The sequence below is a fragment of the Oncorhynchus clarkii genome, chromosome 19 (assembly GCF_045791955.1).
Source record: "Oncorhynchus clarkii lewisi isolate Uvic-CL-2024 chromosome 19, UVic_Ocla_1.0, whole genome shotgun sequence".
In the NCBI taxonomy this organism is placed as follows: domain Eukaryota; kingdom Metazoa; phylum Chordata; class Actinopteri; order Salmoniformes; family Salmonidae; genus Oncorhynchus; species Oncorhynchus clarkii.
In genome coordinates, this window is record NC_092165.1 from 112,501 (window position 1) to 137,500 (window position 25,000).

The following is a 25,000-nucleotide window of genomic DNA, read 5'->3' on the forward strand; positions in this document are numbered from 1 at the left end:
CAGAACCCGATCAGTCAACTGTAGAACCAGGGAATATCAGAACCTGATCAATCAACTGTAGAACCAGGGAATATCGGAGACCGATCAGTCAACTGTAGAACCAGGGAATATTTGAACCTGATCAGTCAACTGTAGAACCAGGGAATATCAGAACCGATCAGTCAACAGTAGAACCAGGGAATATCAGAACCTGATCAGTCAACTGTAAAAACCAGGGAATATCAGAACCTGATCAGTCAACTGTAGAACCATGGAATATCTGAACCTGATCAGTTAACTGTAGAACCAGGGAATATCGGAACCTGATCAGTCAACTGTAGAACCAGGGAATATCTGAAGCTGATCAGTCAACTGTAGAACCAGGGAATATCTGAAACTGATCAATCAACTGTAGAACCAGGGAATATCAGAACCTGATCAGTCAACTGTAGAACCAGGGAATATCAGATCCTGATCAGTCCAATATAGAACCAGGGAATATCAGAACCTGATCAATCAACTGTAGAACCAGGGAATATCAGAACCTGATCAGTCAACTGTAGAACCAGGGAATATCAGAACCGGATCAGTCAACTATAGAACCAGGGAATATCAGAACCTGATCAGTCAACTGTAGAACCAGGGTATATCAGAACCTGATCAGTCAACTGTAGTACCAGGGAATATCAGAACCCGATCAGTCAACTGTAGAACCAGGGAATATCAGAACCTGATCAATCAACTGTAGAATCAGGGAATATCAGAACCTGATCAGTCAACTGTAGAACCAGGGAATATCAGATCCTGATCAGTCAACTGTAGAATCAGGGAATATCAGAACCTGATCAGTCAACTGTAGAACCAGGGAATATCAGAACCTGATCAGTCAACTGTAGAATCAGGGAATATCAGAACCTGATCACTCAACTGTAGAATCAGGGAATATCAGAACCTGATCAGTCAACTGTAGAACCAGGGAATATCGGAACCTGATCAGTCAACTGTAGAATCAGGGAATATCAGAACCCGATCAGTCAACTATAGAACCAGGGAATATCAGAACCTGATCAGTCAACTGTAGAACCAGGGAATATCAGAACCTGATCAGTCAACTGTAGAACCAGGGAATATCAGAACCCGATCAGTCAACTGTAGAACCAGGGAATATCAGAACCTGATCAATCAACTGTAGAATCAGGGAATATCAGAACCTGATCAGTCAACTGTAGAACCAGGGAATATCAGAACCTGATCAGTCAACTGTAGAATCAGGGAATATCAGAACCTGATCAATCAACTGTAGAATCAGGGAATATCAGAACCTGATCAGTCAACTGTAGAACCAGGGAATATCAGAACCTGATCAGTCAACTGTAGAATCAGGGAATATCAGAACCCGATCAGTCAACTGTAGAACCAGGGAATATCAGAACCTGATCAGTCAACTGTAGAACCAGGGAATATCAGAACCTTATCAGTCAACTGTAGAACCAGGGAATATCTGAACCTGATCAGTCAACTGTAGAACCAGGGAATATTTGTACCTGATCAGTCAACTGTAGAACCAGGGAATATCAGAACCTGATCAGTCAACTGTAGAACCAGGGAATATCAGAACCCGATCAGTCAACTGTAGAACCAGGGAATATCAGAACCTGATCAGTCAACTGTAGAACCAGGGAATATCAGAACTTTATCAGTCAACTGTAGAACCAGGGAATATCAGAACCCGATCAGTCAACTGTAGAACCAGGGAATATCAGAACCTGATCAGTCAACTGTAGAACCAGGGAATATCAGAACCTTATCAGTCAACTGTAGAACCAGGGAATATCTGAACCTTATCAGTCAACTGCAGAACCAGGGAATATCAGAACCTTATCAGTCAACTGTAGAACCAGGGAATATCAGAACCTGATCAGTCAACTGTAGAACCAGGGAATATCAGAACCCGATCAGTCAACTGCAGAACCAGGTCTATAATCTCTAGTCTAAATGATAAAGTACTTCAAAGGTCTGGTTTCCCGGATACATACAGATGAACCCTAATTCTGGACCATCATTTCAATAGATGATTGTGAAAATGTGTTTAATTAGATCCAGGACAAGGCTTAACAACAAATCCTGCTGAACCCACCCACACAGCAATTCACTAATCTAGACATTTAATGTATCATATTGAATGACTTTATGTATCTTTATCTGAATCAGATATTAACACTGAACTAACATACAAAACGTAACATTTAAAGTGTTGGATCCATGTTTCATGATCACAGATCTTTTCCATTCACACAAAACGCTTCTCTCTCTCAAATGTTACAATGTATATTCTTTGTTCAGTTGCATGTGTAGCTTTCCAGAGTGGGAACTGGTTTTAGGAACTGGTTTTAGGAACTGGTTTTAGGAACTGGTTTTAGGAACTGGTTTTAGGAACTGGTTTTGGAAACTGGTTTTAGGAACTGGTTTTAGGAACTGGTTTTGGAAACTGGTTTTAGGAACTGGTTTTAGGAACTGGTTTTAGGAACTGGTTTTGGAAACTGGTTTTAGGAACTGGTTTTAGGGAACTGGTTTTAGGAACTGGTTTTGGAAACTGGTTTTAGGAACTGGTTTTAGGAACTGGTTTTAGGAACTGGTTTTAGGAAATGGTTTTGGAAACTGGTTTTAGGAACTGGTTTTAGGAACTGGTTTTAGGAACTGGTTTTAGGAACTGGTTTTAGGAACTGGTTTTAGGGAACTGGTTTTAGGAACTGGTTTTGGAAACTGGTTTTAGGAACTGGTTTTAGGAACTGGTTTTAGGAACTGGTTTTAGGAAATGGTTTTGGAAACTGGTTTTAGGAACTGGTTTTAGGAACTGGTTTTAGGAACTGGTTTTAGGAACTGGTTTTAGGAACTGGTTTTGGAAACTGGTTTTAGGAACTGGTCGTAGGAACTGGTTTTAGGAACTGGTTTTAGGAACTGGTTTTGGAAACTGGTTTTAGGAAGTGGTCTTAGGAACTGGTTTTAGGAACTGGTTTTAGGAACTGGTTTTGGAAACTGGTTTTAGGAACTGGTCGTAGGAACTGGTTTTAGGAACTGGTTTTAGGAACTGGTTTTGGAAACTGGTTAAAGGAACTGGTCGTAGGAACTGGTTTTAGGAACTGGTTTTAGGAACTGGTTTTGGGAACTGGTTTTGGGAACTGGTTTTAGGAACTGGTTTTGAATGCTTCTGCTGGTCTTTCTCTCTAATCGAGAAACACTGAGACAGAAATGCACTCTGGCACACTGTGTGAGTGTGCGTGTGAGTGGAGTGTAAGAATGTGTGTGTGTGAGTGAGTGTGTGTGTGGGTGAGTGTAAGAATGTGTGTGTGAGTGTGACCTGATCTGTCTCTGGTTTTTTCATAACAAACTCAAACATTTGAAAATATCCCAGATAAAATCTGTAGAGGGGCTGAGAGACACAGTATTTACATCGAACTCAGATCATCATATGCAACATGGAGATATGCATCACACTCAAAATTGGCTACCCCCAATTTAACCTCACACACACACACACACACACACACACACACACACACACACACACACACACACACACACACACACACACACACACACACACACACACACACACACACACACACACACACACACACACACACACGTTGATGAAGTGACTAGATGAATTTTGTGGTGTCTGTCTCTCTAAACTAGATGTTGATGAAGTGACTAGATGAATGTTGTGGTTGAGGTGTCTGTCTCATCTAAACTAGATGTTGATGAAGTGACTAGAGGAATGTTGTGGTGTCTGTCTCATCTAAACTAGATGTTGATGAAGTGACTAGATGAATGTTGAGTTGTCTGTCTCATCTAAACTAGATGTTGATGAAGTGACTAGATGAATGTTGTGGTGTCTGTCTCTCTAAACTAGATGTTGATGAAGTGACTAGATGAATGTTGAGGTGTCTGTCTCTCTAAACTAGATGTTGATGAAGTGACTAGATGAATGTTGAGGTGTCTGTCTCTCTAAATGAGATGTTGATGAAGTGACTAGATGAATGTTGAGGTGTCTGTCTCTCTGAACTAGATGTTGATGAAGTGACTAGATGAATGCTGTGTTGTCTGTCTCTCTAAACTAGATGTTGATGAAGTGACTAGATGAATGTTGAGGTGTCTGTCTCTCTAAACTAGATGTTGATGAAGTGACTAGATGAATGTTGAGGTATCTGTCTCTCTAAACTAGATGTTGATGAAGTGACTAGATGAATGTTGTGGTTGTGTTGTCTGTCTCTCTAAACTAGATGTTGATGAAGTGACTAGATGAATGTTGAGGTGTCTGTCTCTCTAAATTAGATGTTGATGAAGTGACTAGATGAATGTTGTGGTTGAGGTGTCTGTCTCTCTAAACTAGATGTTGATGAAGTGACTAGATGAATGTTGTGGTGTCTGTCTGAACCACGGTCTGGTTTGAGTTACCTCTTAAAGCAGTGAGCTGAGGTGAGTATCCAACAGGAGCTGATGAGAGTCGCTCCACACACCAACCTTCCGTCCCCCCGAGAGCCTCTGAGACGCACCGCAGCCTGCCATGGCCAGCCTCCCCTACACACACACACACACACACACACACACACACACACACACACACACACACACACACACACACACACACACACACACACACACACACACACACAATAAAACAAATGAGGGTTAGACACGGACACCCAACTACAACACTCAACATACAACAAACACAGACACTAGAACTACAACACCGAACATACACGGATACTAGAACTACAACACCGAACATACACGGACACTAGAACTACAACACCGAACATACACACATACTAGAACTACAACACCCAACAAACACGGATACTAGAACTACAACACCCAACAAACACGGACACTAGAACTACAACACCGAACATACACGGATACTAGAACTACAACACCCAACATACACGGATACTAGAACTACAACACCCATCAGACCCTCATACTAGAACTACAACACCCATCAGACACTCATACTAGAACTACAACACCCTTCAGACACACATACTAGAACTACAACACCCATCAACACACCATGTATTATAATATAATATAATATATCTGGATTATATTAAACTACAACACCCAACAGACATAGGTCTTCGAAAGCCAAGTCAACAAACAGGTCACTGACCATCTCGAATCCCACCGTACCTTCTCCGCTGTGCAATCTGGTTTCCGAGCCGGTCACGGGTGCACCTCAGCCACACTCAAGGTACTAAACGATATCATAACCGCCATCGATAAAAGACAGTACTGTGCAGCCGTCTTCATCGACCTTGCCAAGGCTTTCGACTCTGTCAATCACCATATTCTTATCGGCAGACTCAGTAGCCTCGGTTTTTCGGATGACTGCCTTGCCTGGTTCACCAATTACTTTGCAGACAGAGTTCAGTGTGTCAAATCGGAGGGCATGCTGTCCGGTCCTCTGGCAGTCTCTATGGGGGTGCCACAGGGTTAAATTCTCAGGCCAACTCTTTTCTCTGTAAACATCAATGATGTCGCTCTTGCTGCTGGTGATTCTCTGATCCACCTCTATGCAGACGACACCATTCTGTATAATTCTGGCCTTTCTTTGGACACTGTGTTAACTAACCTCCAAACAAGCTTCAATGCCATACAACACTCCTTCCGTGGCCTCCAACTGCTCTTAAACGCTAGTAAAACCAAATGCATGCTTTTCAACCGATCGCTGCCTGCACCCGCATGCCCGCCTAGCATCACCACCCTGGATGGTTCCGACCTAGAATATGTGGACATCTATAAGTACCTAGGTGTCTGGCTAGACTGCAAACTCTCCTTCCAGACCCATATCAAACATCTCCAATCGAAAATCAAATCAAGAGTCGGCTTTCTATTCCGCAACAAAGCCTCCTTCACTCACGCCGCCAAGCTTACCCTAGTAAAACTGACTATCCTACCGATCCTCGACTTCGGCGATGTCATCTACAAAATGGTTTCCAACACTCTACTCAGCAAACTGGATGCAGTCTATCACAGTGCCATCCGTTTTGTCACTAAAGCACCTTATACCACCCACCACTGCGACTTGTATGCTCTAGTCGGCTGGCCCTCGCTACATATTCGTCGCCAGACCCACTGGCTCCAGGTCATCTACAAGTCCATGCTAGGTAAAGCTCCGCCTTATCTCAGCTCACTGGTCACGATGGCAACACCCATCCGTAGCACGCGCTCCAGCAGGTGTATCTCACTGATCATCCCTAAAGCCAACACCTCATTTGGCCGCCTTTCGTTCCAGTTCTCTGCTGCCTGTGACTGGAACGAATTGCAAAAATCGCTGAAGTTGGAGACTTTTATCTCCCTCACCAACTTTAAACATCTGCTATCTGAGCAGCTAACCGATCGCTGCAGCTGTACATAGTCTATTGGTAAATAGCCCACCCATTTTCACCTACCTCAGCCCCATACTGTTTTTATTTATTTACTTTTCTGCTCTTTTGCACACCAATATCTCTACCTGTACATGACCATCTGATCATTTATCACTCCAGTGTTAATCTGCAAAATTGTAATTATTCGCCTACCTCATGCCTTTTGCACACATTGTATATAGACTCCCCCTTTGTTTTCTACTGTGTTATTGACTTGTTAATTGTTTACTCCATGTGTAACTCTGTGTTGTCTGTTCACACTGCTATGCTTTATCTTGGCCAGGTCGCAGTTGCAAATGAGAACTTGTTCTCAACTAGCCTACCTGGTTAAATAAAGGTGTTCTCAACTAGCCTACCTGGTTAAATAAAGGTGTTCTCAACTAGCCTACCAGGTTAAATAAAGGTGTTCTCAACTAGCCTACCTGGTTAAATAAAGGTGTTCTCAACTAGCCTACCTGGTTAAATAAAGGTGTTCTCAACTAGCCTACCTGGTTAAATAAAGGTGTTCTCAACTAGCCACCTGGTTAAATAAAGGTGTTCTCAACTAGCCACCTGGTTAAATAAAGGTGTTCTCAACTAGCCTACCTGGTTAAATAAAGGTGTTCTCAACTAGCCTACCTGGGTAAATAAAGGTGTTCTCAACTAGCCTACCTGGTTAAATAAAGGTGTTCTCAACTAGCCACCTGGTTAAATAAAGGTGTTCTCAACTAGCCACCTGGTTAAATAAAGGTGTTCTCAACTAGCCACCTGGTTAAATAAAGGTGTTCTCAACTAGCCACCTGGTTAAATAAAGGTGTTCTCAACTAGCCACCTGGTTAAATAAAGGTGTTCTCAACTGGCCACCTGGTTAAATAAAGGTGTTCTCAACTAGCCTACCTGGTTAAATAAAGGTGTTCTCAACTAGCCTACCTGGGTAAATAAAGGTGTTCTCAACTAGCCTACCTGGTTAAATAAAGGTGTTCTCAACTAGCCACCTGGTTAAATAAAGGTGTTCTCAACTAGCCACCTGGTTAAATAAAGGTGTTCTCAACTAGCCACCTGGTTAAATAAAGGTGTTCTCAACTAGCCACCTGGTTAAATAAAGGTGTTCTCAACTAGCCACCTGGTTAAATAAAGGTGTTCTCAACTGGCCACCTGGTTAAATAAAGGTGTTCTCAACTAGCCACCTGGTTAAATAAAGGTGTTCTCAACTAGCCACCTGGTTAAATAAAGGTGAAATAAAATACACTCATACTAGAACTACAACACCCATCAGACACTCATACTAGAACTACAACACCCATCAACACACCATGTATTATAATATAATATATCCAGATTATATTAAACTACAACACCCATCAGACACTCATACTAGAACTACAACACCCATCAACACACCATGTATTATAATATAATATATCCAGATAATATTAAACTACAACACCCATCAGACACTCATACTAGAACTACAACACCCATCAACACACCATGTATTATAATATAATATATCCAGATAATATTAAACTACAACACCCAACATACACTCATACTAGAACTACAACACCCATCAACACACCATGTATTATAATATAATATATCCAGATAATATTAAACTACAACACCCATCAGACACTCATACTAGAACTACAACACCCATCAACACACCATGTATTATAATATAATATATCCAGATAATATTAAACTACAACACCCATCAACACACCATGTATTATAATATAATATATCCAGATAATATTAAACTACAACACCCATCATACACTCATACTAGAACTACAACACCCATCAACACACCATGTATTATAATATAATATATCCAGATAATATTAAACTACAACACCCATCAGACACTCATACTAGAACTACAACACCCATCAACACACCATGTATTATAATATAATATATCCAGATAATATTAAACTACAACACCCATCAGACACTCATACTAGAACTACAACACCCATCAACACACCATGTATTATAATATAATATATCCAGATAATATTAAACTACAACACCCATCAGACACTCATACTAGAACTACAACACCCATCAACACACCATGTATTATAATATAATATATCCAGATAATATTAAACTACAACACCCATCAACACACCATGTATTATAATATAATATATCCAGATAATATTAAACTACAACACCCATCAGACACTCATACTAGAACTACAACACCCATCAACACACCATGTATTATAATATAATATATCCAGATAATATTAAACTACAACACCCATCAGACACTCATACTAGAACTACAACACCCATCAACACACCATGTATTATAATATAATATATCCAGATAATATTAAACTACAACACCCATCAGACACTCATACTAGAACTACAACACCCATCAACACACCATGTATTATAATATAATATATCCAGATAATATTAAACTACAACACCCATCAACACACCATGTATTATAATATAATATATCCAGATTATATTAAACTACAACACCCAACATACACTCATACTAGAACTACAACACCCATCAGACACTCATACTAGAACTACAACACCCAACATACACTCATACTAGAACTACAACACCCATCAACACACCATGTATTATAATATAATATATCCAGATAATATTAAACTACAACACCCAACAACACACCATGTATTATAATATAATATATCCAGATAATATTAAACTACAACACCCAACATACACTCATACTAGAACTACAACACCCATCAACACACCATGTATTATAATATAATATATCCAGATTATATTAAACTACAACACCCAACATACACTCATACTAGAACTACAACACCCATCAACACACCATGTATTATATGTATTATTATAATATAATATATCCAGATAATATTAAACTACAACACCCACCCATAGACACTCATACTAGAACTACAACACCCATCAACACACCATGTATTATAATATAATATATCCAGATAATATTAAACTACAACACCCATCAGACACTCATACTAGAACTACAACACCCATCAACACACCATGTATTATAATATAATATATCCAGATAATATTAAACTACAACACCCATCAGACACTCATACTAGAACTACAACACCCATCAACACACCATGTATTATAATATAATATATCCAGATAATATTAAACTACAACACCCATCAGACACTCATACTAGAACTACAACACCCATCAACACACCATGTATTATAATATAATATATCCAGATAATATTAAACTACAACACCCATCAGACACTCATACTAGAACTACAACACCCATCAACACACCATGTATTATAATATAATATATCCAGATAATATTAAACTACAACACCCATCAGACACTCATACTAGAACTACAACACCCATCAACACACCATGTATTATAATATAATATATCCAGATAATATTAAACTACAACACCCATCAGACACTCATACTAGAACTACAACACCCATCAACACACCATGTATTATAATATAATATATCCAGATAATATTAAACTACAACACCCATCATACACTCATACTAGAACTACAACACCCATCAACACACCATGTATTATAATATAATATATCCAGATAATATTAAACTACAACACCCATCATACACTCATACTAGAACTACAACACCCATCAACACACCATGTATTATAATATAATATATCCAGATAATATTAAACTACAACACCCATCATACACTCATACTAGAACTACAACACCCATCAACACACCATGTATTATAATATAATATATCCAGATAATATTAAACTACAACACCCATCATACACTCATACTAGAACTACAACACCCATCAACACACCATGTATTATAATATAATATATCCAGATAATATTAAACTACAACACCCATCAACACACCATGTATTATAATATAATATATCCAGATAATATTAAACTACAACACCCATCAACACACCATGTATTATAATATAATATATCCAGATAATATTAAACTACAACACCCAACAACACACCATGTATTATAATATAATATATCCAGATAATATTAAACTACAACACCCATCAACACACCATGTATTATAATATAATATATCCAGATAATATTAAACTACAACACCCATCAACACACCATGTATTATAATATAATATATCCAGATAATATTAAACTACAACACCCATCAACACACCATGTATTATAATATAATATATCCAGATTATATTAAACTACAACACCCATCAACACACCATGTATTATAATATAATATATCCAGATAATATTAAACTACAACACCCAACATACACTCATACTAGAACTACAACACCCATCAACACACCATGTATTATAATATAATATATCCAGATTATATTAAACTACAACACCCAACATACACTCATACTAGAACTACAACACCCATCAGACACTCATACTAGAACTACAACACCCATCAACACACCATGTATTATAATATAATATATCCAGATTATATTAAACTACAACACCCATCATACACTCATACTAGAACTACAACACCCATCAACACACCATGTATTATAATATAATATATCCAGATAATATTAAACTACAACACCCATCAACACACCATGTATTATAATATAATATATCCAGATAATATTAAACTACAACACCCATCAACACACCATGTATTATAATATAATATATCCAGATAATATTAAACTACAACACCCATCATACACTCATACTAGAACTACAACACCCATCAACACACCATGTATTATAATATAATATATCCAGATTATATTAAACTACAACACCCAACATACACTCATACTAGAACTACAACACCCATCAACACACCATGTATTATAATATAATATATCCAGATTATATTAAACTACAACACCCATCATACACTCATACTAGAACTACAACACCCATCAACACACCATGTATTATAATATAATATATCCAGATAATATTAAACTACAACACCCATCATACACTCATACTAGAACTACAACACCCATCAACACACCATGTATTATAATATAATATATCCAGATAATATTAAACTACAACACCCAACATACACTCATACTAGAACTACAACACCCATCAACACACCATGTATTATAATATAATATATCCAGATAATATTAAACTACAACACCCATCAACACACCATGTATTATAATATAATATATCCAGATAATATTAAACTACAACACCCATCATACACTCATACTAGAACTACAACACCCATCAACACACCATGTATTTTAATATAATATATCCAGATAATATTAAACTACAACACCCAACATACACTCATACTAGAACTACAACACCCATCAACACACCATGTATTATAATATAATATATCCAGATAATATTAAACTACAACACCCATCATACACTCATACTAGAACTACAACACCCATCAACACACCATGTATTATAATATAATATATCCAGATAATATTAAACTACAACACCCATCAGACACTCATACTAGAACTACAACACCCATCAACACACCATGTATTATAATATAATATATCTGGATTATATTAAACTACAACACCCAACATACACTCATACTAGAACTACAACACCCATCAGACACTCATACTAGAACTACAACACCCATCAGACACTCATACTAGAACTACAACACCCATCAACACACCATGTATTATAATATAATATATCCAGATAATATTAAACTACAACACCCAACATACACTCATACTAGAACTACAACACCCATCAACACACCATGTATTATAATATAATATATCTGGATTATATTAAACTACAACACCCAACATACACTCATACTAGAACTACAACACCCATCAGACACTCATACTAGAACTACAACACCCATCAGACACTCATACTAGAACTACAACACCCATCAACACACCATGTATTATAATATAATATATCCAGATAATATTAAACTACAACACCCATCATACACTCATACTAGAACTACAACACCCATCAACACACCATGTATTATAATATAATATATCCAGATAATATTAAACTACAACACCCATCATACACTCATACTAGAACTACAACACCCATCAACACACCATGTATTATAATATAATATATCCAGATAATATTAAACTACAACACCCATCAACACACCATGTATTATAATATAATATATCCAGATAATATTAAACTACAACACCCATCAACACACCATGTATTATAATATAATATATCCAGATAATATTAAACTACAACACCCATCAACACACCATGTATTATAATATAATATATCCAGATAATATTAAACTACAACACCCATCAGACACTCATACTAGAACTACAACACCCATCAACACACCATGTATTATAATATAATATATCCAGATAATATTAAACTACAACACCCATCAACACACCATGTATTATAATATAATATATCCAGATTATATTAAACTACAACACCCAACATACACTCATACTAGAACTACAACACCCATCAACACACCAGATCAACTAGCTACACACAGTATTTATACAGTATATATACAGTATATATATGTATTTAAATATATCTCTCTCTCCTTACCTCAGTGAGTTCTCTCCTCCTATGATTCTGTATTATATTAAACTACAACACCCATCAACACACCAGTATATATATGTAGTTCTCTCCTTACCTCAGTGAGTTCTCTCCTCCTATGATTCTGCGTTGGCGTGTATGTATCAGCCTCAACCCACAGACAGGATCTGACACAGACTCCACCGTACCTAACACAGACAGACAGTTAGTACCTAACACAGACAGACAGTTAGTATCTAACACAGACAGGATCTGACACAGTCTCCTCCGTACCTAACACAGACAGACAGTTAGTATCTAACACAGACCGGATCTGACACAGACTCCACCGTATCTAACACAGACAGACAGTTAGTACCTAACACAGACAGACAGTTAGTATCTAACACAGACAGACAGTTAGTATCTAACACAGACAGACAGACAGTTAGTATCTAACACAGACAGGATCTGACACACACTCCACCGTATCTAACACAGACAGACAGTTAGTATCTAACACAGACAGACAGTTAGTATCTAACACAGACAGGATCTGACACAGTCTCCTCCGTACCTAACACAGACAGACAGTTAGTATCTAACACAGACCGGATCTGACACAGACTCCACCGTACCTAACACAGACAGACAGTGAGTATCTAACACAGACAGACAGTTAGTATCTAACACAGACAGACAGTTAGTATCTAACACAGACAGACAGACAGTTAGTATCTAACACAGACAGGATCTGACACACACTCCACCGTATCTAACACAGACAGACAGTTAGTATCTAACACAGACAGACAGTTAGTATCTAACACAGACAGGATCTGACACAGTCTCCTCCGTACCTAACACAGACAGACAGTTAGTACCTAACACAGACAGACAGTTAGTATCTAACACAGACAGGATCTGACACAGACTCCACCGTACCTAACACAGACAGGACAGTTAGTATCTAACACAGACAGACCGTTAGTACCTAACACAGACAGACAGTTAGTATCTAACACAGACAGACAGTTAGTATCTAACACAGATAGGATCTGACACAGACTCCACCGTACCAAACACAGACACACTGTTAGTATCTAACACAGACAGGATCTGACACAGACTCCACCGTACCTAACACAGACAGGACAGTTAGTATCTAACACAGACAGACAGTTAGTATCTAACACAGACTCCACCGTACCTAACACGGACAGACAGTTAGTATCTAACACACACAGGATCTGACACAGACTCCACTGTACCTAACACAGACTGTTAGTATCTAACACAGACTCCACCATACCTAACACAGACAGACAGTTAGTATCTAACACAGACAGGATCTGACACAGACTCCACCGTATCTAACACAGACAGACAGTTAGTATCTAACACAGACAGACAGTTAGTATCTAACACAGACAGGATCTGACACAGACTCCACCGTACCTAACACAGACAGACAGTTAGTATCTAACACAGACCGGATCTGACACAGACTCCACCATAGAGACAGGAACATTAGTTTAGTATCTAACACAGAGAGGAACGTTAGTTTAGTATCTAACACAGACAGACAGACAGGAACATTAGTTTAGTATCTAACACAGACAGACAGGAACGTTAGTTTAGTATCTAACACAGACAGACAGGAACGTTAGTTTAGTATCTAACACAGACAGACAGACAGGAACGTTAGTTTAGTATCTAACACAGACAGACAGACAGGAACATTAGTTTAGTATCTAACACAGACAGACAGACAGGAACGTTAGTTTAGTATCTAACACAGACAGACAGACAGGAACATTAGTTTAGTATCTAACACAGACAGACAGACAGGAACGTTAGTTTAGTATCTAACACAGACAGACAGACAGGAACATTAGTTTAGTATCTAACACAGACAGACAGGAACATTAACCTTAACCCCAACCCCAAATGTAAACCTAACCCCAATGGTAACCCTAACCGCAATGGTAACCCCAATGGTAACCCTAACCCCAATGGTAACCCCAATGGTAACCCTAACCCCAATGGTAACCCCAATGGTAACCACAATGGTAACCCTAACCCCAATGGTAACCCTAACCCCAATGGTAACCCCAATGGTAACCCCAATGGTAACCCTAACCCCAATGGTAACCCTAATCCCAATGGTAACCCCAACCCCAATGGTAACCCTAATCCCAATGGTAACCCCAATGGTAACCCTAAACCCAATGGTAACCCTAACCCCAATGGTAGCCCTAACCCCAATGGTAACCCCAATGGTAACCCTAACCCCAATGGTAACCCCAATGGTAACCCCAATGGTAACCCCAACCCCAATGGTAACCCTAACTCCAATGGTAACCCCAATGGTAACCTCAACCCCAATGGTAACCCTAACCCCAATGGTAACCCCAATGGTAACCCCAATGGTAACCCTAACCCCAATGGTAACCCTAACCCCAATGGTAGCCCTAACCCCAATGGTAACCCTAACCCTAATGATAACCCCAATGGTAACCCTAACCCCAATGGTAACCCCAATGGTAACCCTAACCCCAATGGTAACCCTAACCCCAATGGTAACCCTAATGATAACCCCAATGGTAACCCTAACCCCAATGGTAACCCTAACCCCAATGGTAACCCCAATGGTAACCTCAAAGGTAACCTCAATGGTAACCCTAACCCCAATGGTAACCCCAATGGTAACCCTAACCCAATGGTAACCCTAACCCCAATGGTAACCCCAACCCCAATGGTAACCCTAACCCCAATGGTAACTCTAACCCCAATGGTAACCCCAATGGTAACCCTAACCCCAAGGGTAACCCCAATGGTAACCCTAACCCCAATGGTAACCCTAACCCCAATGGTAACCTTACCCCAATGGTAACCCCAACCCCAATGGTAACCCTAACCCCAATGGTAGCCCTAACCCCAATGGTAACCCCAATGGTAACCCTAACCCTAATGGTAACCCCAATGGTAAACCCAATGGTAACCCTAACCCCAATGATAACCCTAACCCCAATGGTAACCCTAACGATAACCCCAATGGTAACCCTAACCCCAATGGTAACCCTAACCCCAATGGTAACCCCGATGGTAACCCTAACCCCAATGGTAACCCTAACCCCAATGGTAACCCCAATGGTAACCCCAATGGTAACCCTAACCCCAATGGTAACCCTAATGGTAACCCCAATTGTAACCCTAACCCCAATGGTAACCCTAACCCCAATGGTAACCCTAACCCCAATGGTAACCCCAACCCCAATGATAACCCTAACCCCAATGGTAACCCTAACCCCAATGGTAACCCTAACCCCAATTGTAACCCTAACCCCAATGGTAACCCTTACCCCAAGGGTAATCCCAATGGTAACCCTAACCCCAATGGTAACCCTAACCCCAATGGTAACCCTAACCCAAATGGTAACCCCAATGGTAACCCTAACCCCAAGGGTAACCCCAATGGTAACCCCAATGGTAACCCTAACCCCAATGGTAACCCTAACCCCAATGGTAACCCCAACCCCAATGGTAACCCTAACCCTAACCCTAACCCTAACCCTAACCCTAACCCTAACCCTAACCCCAATGGTAACCCAAACCCCAATGGTAACCCCAATGGTAACCCTAACCCCAATGGTAACCCCAATGGTAATCCCAACCCCAATGGTAACCCCAATGGTAACCCTAACCCCAAGGGTAACCCCAATGGTAACCCTAACCCCAATGGTAACCCTAACCCCGATGGTAACCCTAACCCCAATGGTAACCCCAACCCCAATGGTAACCCTAACCCCAATGGTAACCCTAACCCCAATGGTAACCCTAACCCCAATGGTAACCCTAACCCCAATGGTAACCCCAATGGTAACCCTAACCCCAATGGTAACCCCAATGGTAATCCCAACCCCAATGGTAACACCAATGGTAACCACAATGGTAACCCTAATCCCAAAAGACAGGACACAGTCAGTCTAGTGGACAGGACACAGTCAGTCTAGTGGACAGGACACAGTCAGTCTAGTGGACATGACACAGTCAGTCTAGTGGACAGGACACAGTCAGTCTAGAGGACAGGACACAGTCAGTCTAGTGGACAGGACACAGTCAGTCTAGTGGACAGGAAACAGTCAGTCTAGAGGACAGTCAGTCTAGTGGACAGGACACAGTCAGTCTAGTGGACAGGACACAGTCAGTCTAGTGGACAGGACACAGTCAGTCTAGTGGACAGGACACAGTCAGTCTAGAGGACAGGACACAGTCAGTCTAGTGGACAGGACACAGTCAGTCTAGTGGACAGGACACAGTCAGTCTAGTGGACAGGACACAGTCAGTCTAGTGGACAGGACACAGTCAGTCTAGTGGACAGGACACAGTCAGTCTAGAGGACAGGACACAGTCAGTCTAGTGGACAGGACACAGTCAGTCTAGTGGACAGGACACAGTCAGTCTAGAGGACAGGACACAGTCAGTCTAGTGGACAGGACACAGTCAGTCTAGAGGACAGGACACAGTCAGTCTAGTGGACAGGACACAGTCAGTCTAGTGGACAGGACACAGTCAGTCTAGAGGACAGGACACAGTCAGTCTAGTGGACAGGACACAGTCAGTCTAGTGGACAGGACACAGTCAGTCTAGAGGACAGGACACAGTCAGTCTAGAGGACAGGACACAGTCAGTCACTGACCTTTGCCCTCTGTGTCGCTGAACTGTGATTGGCCGTAGTCACAGATGACCCCGGCGTCTTCGCTATGGCGACAGTTATGCGTCCCGGTTGGCTGTTTGAGGCAGTCGACCAATGAACGCTCTTCGCCGGAACACTTCACGTTGTCCACATGGATAGGCCCCTCCCCCTCGCCAAAATACGCCATCACACGGGCCTTCGCCACTCCACTGAAGACAACACACAAACATCGCAGACAGACAGAGTGGATGAGTGTAAACAACACAACAACAGAGTTACACTTAGACACTGAATATACCAATGAATCAACTACGATACGGCTGAATCAACTACGATACGGTTGAATCAACTACGATACGGTTGAATCAACTACGACACGGTTGAATCAACTACGATACGGCTGAATCAACTACGATACGGCTGAATCAACTACGATACGGTTGAATCAACTACGATACGGTTGAATCAACTACGATACGGTTGAATCAACTACGATACGGCTGAATCAACTACGATATGGTTGAATCAACTACGATACGGTTGAATCAACTATGATACGGTTGAATCAACTACGATACGGTTGAATCAACTACGATACGGTTGAATCAACTACGATACGGCTGAATCAACTACGATACGGTTGAATCAACTACGATACGGTTGAATCAACTACGATACGGTTGAATCAACTATGATACGGTTGAATCAACTACGATACGGTTGAATCAACTACGATACGGTTGAATCAACTACGATACGGTTGAATCAACTACGATACGGCTGAATCAACTACGATACGGCTGAATCAACTACGATACGGTTGAATCAACTACGATACAGATTCAACTACGATACGGTTGAATCAACTACGATACGGCTGAATCAACTACGATACGGTTGAATCAACTACGATACAGATTGAACTACGATACGGTTGAATCAACTACGATACGGTTGAATCAACTACGAAACGGTTGAATCAACTACGATACGGTTGAATCAACTACGATACGGTTGAATCAACTACGATACGGTTGAATCAACTACGATACGGTCATCATTGTAACTAACTGAATAGTCATAGGTCTACCAACTGAATCATCATAGGTCTACCAACTGAATCATCGTTGTAACTAACTGAATCATCATTGTAACTAACTGAATCATCATTGTAACTAACTGAATCATCATTGTAACTAACTGAATCATCATTGTAACTAACTGAATCATCATTGTAACTAACTGAATCATCATTGTAACTAACTGAATCATCATTGTAACTAACTGAATCATCATTGTAACCAACTGAATCATCCTTGTAACCAACTGAATCATCATTGTAACCAACTGAATCATCATTGTAACTAACTGAATAATCATTGTAAGTAACTGAATCATCATTGTAAGTAACTGAATCATCATTGTAACCAACTGAATTAGAGATGTGGACACTGTTTCTTTGTCTTTGTTTCAGTGTCCATATCTCTATTACAGTAAAATAATCTCCATGTTTCAGTGTCCATATCTCTACTACAGTAAATTAATCTCCATGTTTCAGTGTCCATATCTCTATTACAGTAAAATAATCTCCACGTGTTTCAGTGTCCATATCTCTATTACAGTAAAATAATCTCCATGTGTTTCAGTGTCCATATCTGTATTACAGTAAAATAATCTCCAACGTGTTTCAGTGTCCATATCTCTATTACAGTAAAATAATCCCAATGTGTTTCAGTGTCCATATCTCTATTACAGTAAAATAATCTCCATGTGTTTCAGTGTCCATATCTCTATTACAATAAAATAATCCCAATGTGTTTCAGTGTCCATATCTCTATTACAGTAAAATAATCTCCATGTGTTTCAGTGTCCATATCTCTATGACAGTAAAATAATCTCCACGTGTTTCAGTGTCCATATCTCTATGACAGTAAAATAATCTCCATGTGTTTCAGTGTCCATATCTCTATTACAGTAAAATAATCTCCATGTGTTTCAGTGTCCATATCTCTATTACAGTAAAATAATGTCCATGTGTTTCAGTGTCCATATCTCTATTACAGTAAAATAATCTCCATGTTTCAGTGTCCATATCTCTACTACAGTAAAATAATCTCTGTGTTTCAGTGTCCATATCTCTATTACAGTAAAATAATCTCCACGTGTTTCAGTGTCCATATCTCTATTACAGTAAAATAATCTCCATGTGTTTCAGTGTCCATATCTGTATTACAGTAAAATAATCTCCAACGTGTTTCAGTGTCCATATCTCTATGACAATAAAATAATCTCCATGTGTTTCAGTGTCCATATCTCTATTACAGTAAAATAATCTCCATGTGTTTCAGTGTCCATATCTCTATGACAGTAAAATAATCTCCATGTGTTTCAGTGTCCATATCTCTGTTACAGTAAAATAATCTCCATGTGTTTCAGTGTCCATATCTCTATCACAGTAAAATAATCTCCATGTGTTTCAGTGTCCATATCTCTATTACAGTAAAATAATCTCCATGTGTTTCAGTGTCCATATCTCTATTACAGTAAAATAATCTCCATGTGTTTCAGTGTCCATATCTCTACTACAGTAAAATAATCTCCATGCGTTTCAGTGTCCATATCTCTATTACAGTAAAATAATATCCATGTGTTTCAGTGTCCATATCTCTATTACAGTAAAATAATCTCCATGTGTTTCAGTGTCCATATCTCTACTACAGTAAAATAATCTCCATGTTTCAGTGTCCATATCTCTATTACAGTAAAATAATCTCCATGTGTTTCAGTGTCCATATCTCTATCACAGTAAAATAATCTCCATGTGTTTCAGTGTCCATATCTCTATTACAGTAAAATAATCTCCATGTGTTTCAGTGTCCATATCTCTATTACAGTAAAATAATCTCCATGTGTTTCAGTGTCCATATCTCTACTACAGTAAAATAATCTCCATGCGTTTCAGTGTCCATATCTCTATTACAGTAAAATAATATCCATGTGTTTCAGTGTCCATATCTCTATTACAGTAAAATAATCTCCATGTGTTTCAGTGTCCATATCTCTACTACAGTAAAATAATCTCCATGTTTCAGTGTCCATATCTCTATTACAGTAAAATAATCTCCATGTGTTTCAGTGTCCATATCTCTATTACAGTAAAATAATCTCCATGTTTCAGTGTCCATATCTCTATTACAGTAAAATAATCTCCATGTGTTTCAGTGTCCATATCTCTATTACAGTAAAATAATCTCCATGTTTCAGTGTCCATATCTCTATTACAGTAAAATAATCTCCATGTGTTTCAGTGTCCATATCTCTATTACAGTAAAATAATCTCCATGTGTTTCAGTGTCCATATCTCTATTACAGTAAAATAATCTCCATGTGTTTCAGTGTCCATATCTCTATTACAGTAAAATAATCTCCATGTGTTTCAGTGTCCATATCTCTATTACAGTAAAATAATCTCCATGTGTTTCAGTGTCCATATCTCTATTACAGTAAAATAATCTCCATGTGTTTCAGTGTCAATATCTCTATTACAGTAAAATAATCTCCATGTGTTTCAGTGTCCATATCTCTATTACAGTAAAATAATCTCCATGTGTTTCAGTGTCCATATCTCTATTACAGTAAAATAATCTCCATGTGTTTCAGTGTCAATATCTCTATTACAGTAAAATAATCTCCATGTGTTTCAGTGTCCATATCTCTATTACAGTAAAATAATCTCCATGTGTTTCAGTGTCCATATCTCTATTACAGTAAAATAATCTCCATGTGTTTCAGTGTCCATATCTCTATTACAGTAAAATAATCTCCACGTGTTTCAGTGTCCATATCTCTATGACAGTAAAATAATCTCCACGTGTTTCAGTGTCCATATCTCTATTACAGTAAAATAATCTCCATGTGTTTCAGTGTCCATATCTCTATTACAGTAAAATAATCTCCATGTGTTTCAGTGTCCATATCTCTATTACAGTAAAATAATCTCCACGTGTTTCAGTGTCCATATCTCTATGACAGTAAAATAATCTCCACGTGTTTCAGTGTCCATATCTCTATTACAGTAAAATAATCTCCATGTGTTTCAGTGTCCATATCTCTATTACAGTAAAATAATCTCCATGTGTTTCAGTGTCCATATCTCTATTACAGTAAAATAATCTCCATGTGTTTCAGTGTCCATATCTCTATTACAGTAAAATAATCTCCATGTGTTTCAGTGTCCATATGAACCATTCTGTTGGAACACACCTCAAATGCAAATAGCGAGATAAAACGCTTGTCAGAGAGGGAGATGTGATCTCTCAACTTTGTTGGCGTGAGAGGCAGGGGGAGGGGCTTGGAATGAGAGGCAGTGGGAGGGGCTTGGTGTGAGAGGCAGAGGGAGGGGCTTGGCGTGAGAGGCAGAGGGAGGGGCTTGGCGTGAGAGGCAGTGGGAGGGGCTTGGTGTGGGAAACAGAGGGAGGGGCTTGGCGTGAGAGGCGGGGTGAGAGAATTTGCGTGAGAGGCAGGGGGTTGGCGTTAGAGGCAGAGGGAGGGGCTTGGAGTGAGAGGGAGGGGCTTGGCGTGAGAGGCAGGGGGAGGGGCTTGGCGTGAGAGGCGGGGGGAGGGGCTTGGCGTGAGAGGTGGGGGGAGGGGCTTGGTGTGAGAGGAGGTGGGAGGGGCCCGGTGTGAGAGGCAGTGGGAGGGGCTTGGCGTGAGAGACAGAGGGGGGGACTTGGCGTGAGAGGCGGGGGGGAGGGAATTTGCGTGAAAGGCGGGGGGAGGGGCTTGGTGTGACAGGCAGTGGGAGGGGCCTGGCGTGAGAGGCGGGGGGGAGGGAATTTGCGTGAGAGGCAGTAGGAGGGGCTTTGCGTGAGAGGCAGGGGGAGGAGCTTTGTGTGAGAGGCAGTAGGAGGGGCTTGGAGTGAGAGGCAGTGGGAGGGGCATGGAATGAGAGGCAGTGGGAGGGGCTTGGAATGAGAGGCAGTGGGAGGGGCTTGGTGTGAGAGGAAGTGGGAGGGGCTTGGTGTGAGAGGCAGTGGGAGGGGCTTGGTGTGAGAACCAGTGGGAGGGGCTTGGTGTGAGAGGCAGTGGGAGGGGCTTGGTGTGTTTAAACAGAGAGGAAGAGGTGAAGAGAGAGGTTTCACTCTCTAAAATCTGTCCAAATTTAAGCCAATGTGTTTCTTTGGGTTTATTATGGACCTCAGCTTGTCGCCTGCCTTCCCACCTTTGGGACCACGACTCCCATTGTTAGGGTGGAGACGTGCATCTCGTCATTACATATCTGGTGTAAATGGGAAGGGGCACACTGAGGAGAGAAGGAGACGAGACCAAAAAGACAACACACACTGAGACACAAACACATCCACTACCATCTACACTACATTATCTCTGTCTGTCCTCCAGATTCTACCATCTATATTATCTCTGTCTGTCCTCCAGATTCTACCATCTACATTATCTCTGTCCGTCCTCCAGATTCTACCATCTACATTATCTCTGTCTGTCCTCCAGATTCTACCATCTACATTACATTATGTCTGTCTGTCTGTCTATCTGTCTGTCCTCCAGATTCTACCATCTACATTACATTATGTCTGTCTGTCTGTCCTCCAGATTCTACCATCTACATTACATTATCTCTGTCTGTCCTCCAGATTCTACCATCTACATAATGTCTGTCTGTCTGTCTGTCTGTCTGTCTGTCCTCCAGATTCTACCATCTACACTACATTATGTCTGTCTGTCTGTCCGCCAGATTCTACCATCTACATTACATTATCTCTGTCTGTCCTCCAGATTCTACCATCTACATAATGTCTGTCTGTCTGTCCTCCAGATTCTACCATCGACATTACATTATGTCTGTCTGTCTGTCCTCCAGATTCTACCATCTACACTACATTATGTCTGTCTGTCTGTCCTCCAGATTCTACCATCTACACTACATTATGTCTGTCTGTCTGTCTGTCCTCCAGATTCTACCATCTACATTACATTATGTCTGTATGTCTGTCCTACAGATTCTACCATCTACATTACATTATGTCAGTCTGTCTGTCCTCCAGATTCTACCATCTACATTACATTATGTCTGTCTGTCCTCCAGATTCTACCATCTACACTACATTATGTCTGTCTGTCTGGCTGTCCTCCAGATTCTACCATCTACATTACATTATGTCTGTCTGTCTGGCTGTCCTCCAGATTCTACCATCTACACTACATTATGTCTGTCTGTCTGTCCTCCAGATTCTACCATCTACACTACATTATGTCAGTCTGTCTGTCCTCCAGATTCTACCATCTACACTACATTATGTCTGTCTGTCTGTCTGTCCTCCAGATTCTACCATCTACATTACATTATGTCTGTCTGTCTGTCCTCCAGATTCTACCATCTACACTACATTATGTCTGTCTGTCTGTCCTCCAGATTCTACCATCTACATTACATTATCTCTGTCTGTCTGTCCTCCAGATTCTACCATCTACACTACATTATGTCTGTCTGTCTGTCCTCCAGATTCTACCATCTACATTACATTATGTCTGTCTGTCTGTCCTCCAGATTCTACCATCTACACTACATTATGTCTGTCTGTCTGTCCTCCAGATTCTACCATCTACATTATGTCTGTTTGTCTGTCCTCCAGATTCTACCATCTACACTACATTATGTCTGTCTGTCTTTCTGTCCTCCAGATTCTACCATCTACATTACATTATGTCTGTCTGTCTGTCCTCCAGATTCTACCATCTACATTACATTATGTCTGTCTGTCTGTCTGTCCTCCAGATTCTACCATCTACACTACATTATGTCTGTCTGTCCTCCAGATTCTACCATCTACACTACATTATGTCAGTCTGTCTGTCCTCCAGATTCTACCATCTACATTACATTATGTCTGTCTGTCTGTCTGTCCTCCAGATTCTACCATCTACACTACATTATGTCAGTCTGTCTGTCCTCCAGATTCTACCATCTACATTACATTATGTCTGTCTGTCTGTCTGTCCTCCAGATTCTACCATCTACACTACATTATGTCTGTCTGTCTGTCCTCCAGATTCTACCATCTACACTACATTATGTCTGTCTGACTTTCTGTCCTCCAGATTCTACCATCTACACTACATTATGTCTGTCTGTCTGTCTGTCCTCCAGATTCTACCATCTACACTACATTATGTCTGTCTGTCTGTCCTCCAGATTCTACCATCTACATTACATTATGTCTGTCTGTCTGTCTGTCCTCCAGATTCTACCATCTACACTACATTATGTCAGTCTGTCTGTCCTCCAGATTCTACCATCTACATTACATTATGTCTGTCTGTCTGTCTGTCC

General features: G+C 40.2%; 1 protein-coding gene across 1 annotated transcript in view; it reads right to left on the reverse strand.

Annotated features, from left to right (window-relative positions):
- LOC139374070 (neurotrypsin-like) overlaps positions 1 to 25,000 on the reverse strand; it is a 93,348-nt gene that overhangs the window by 13,594 nt on the left and 54,754 nt on the right. The window contains exons 9-11 of the mRNA XM_071115051.1: positions 17,656 to 17,861; positions 13,072 to 13,162; positions 4,438 to 4,560 (exon numbers count right to left, since the gene is read on the reverse strand). Coding sequence (XP_070971152.1) covers positions 4,438 to 4,560; positions 13,072 to 13,162; positions 17,656 to 17,861 — 420 coding nt within the window. The remainder of the gene's footprint in view (positions 1 to 4,437; positions 4,561 to 13,071; positions 13,163 to 17,655; positions 17,862 to 25,000) is intronic.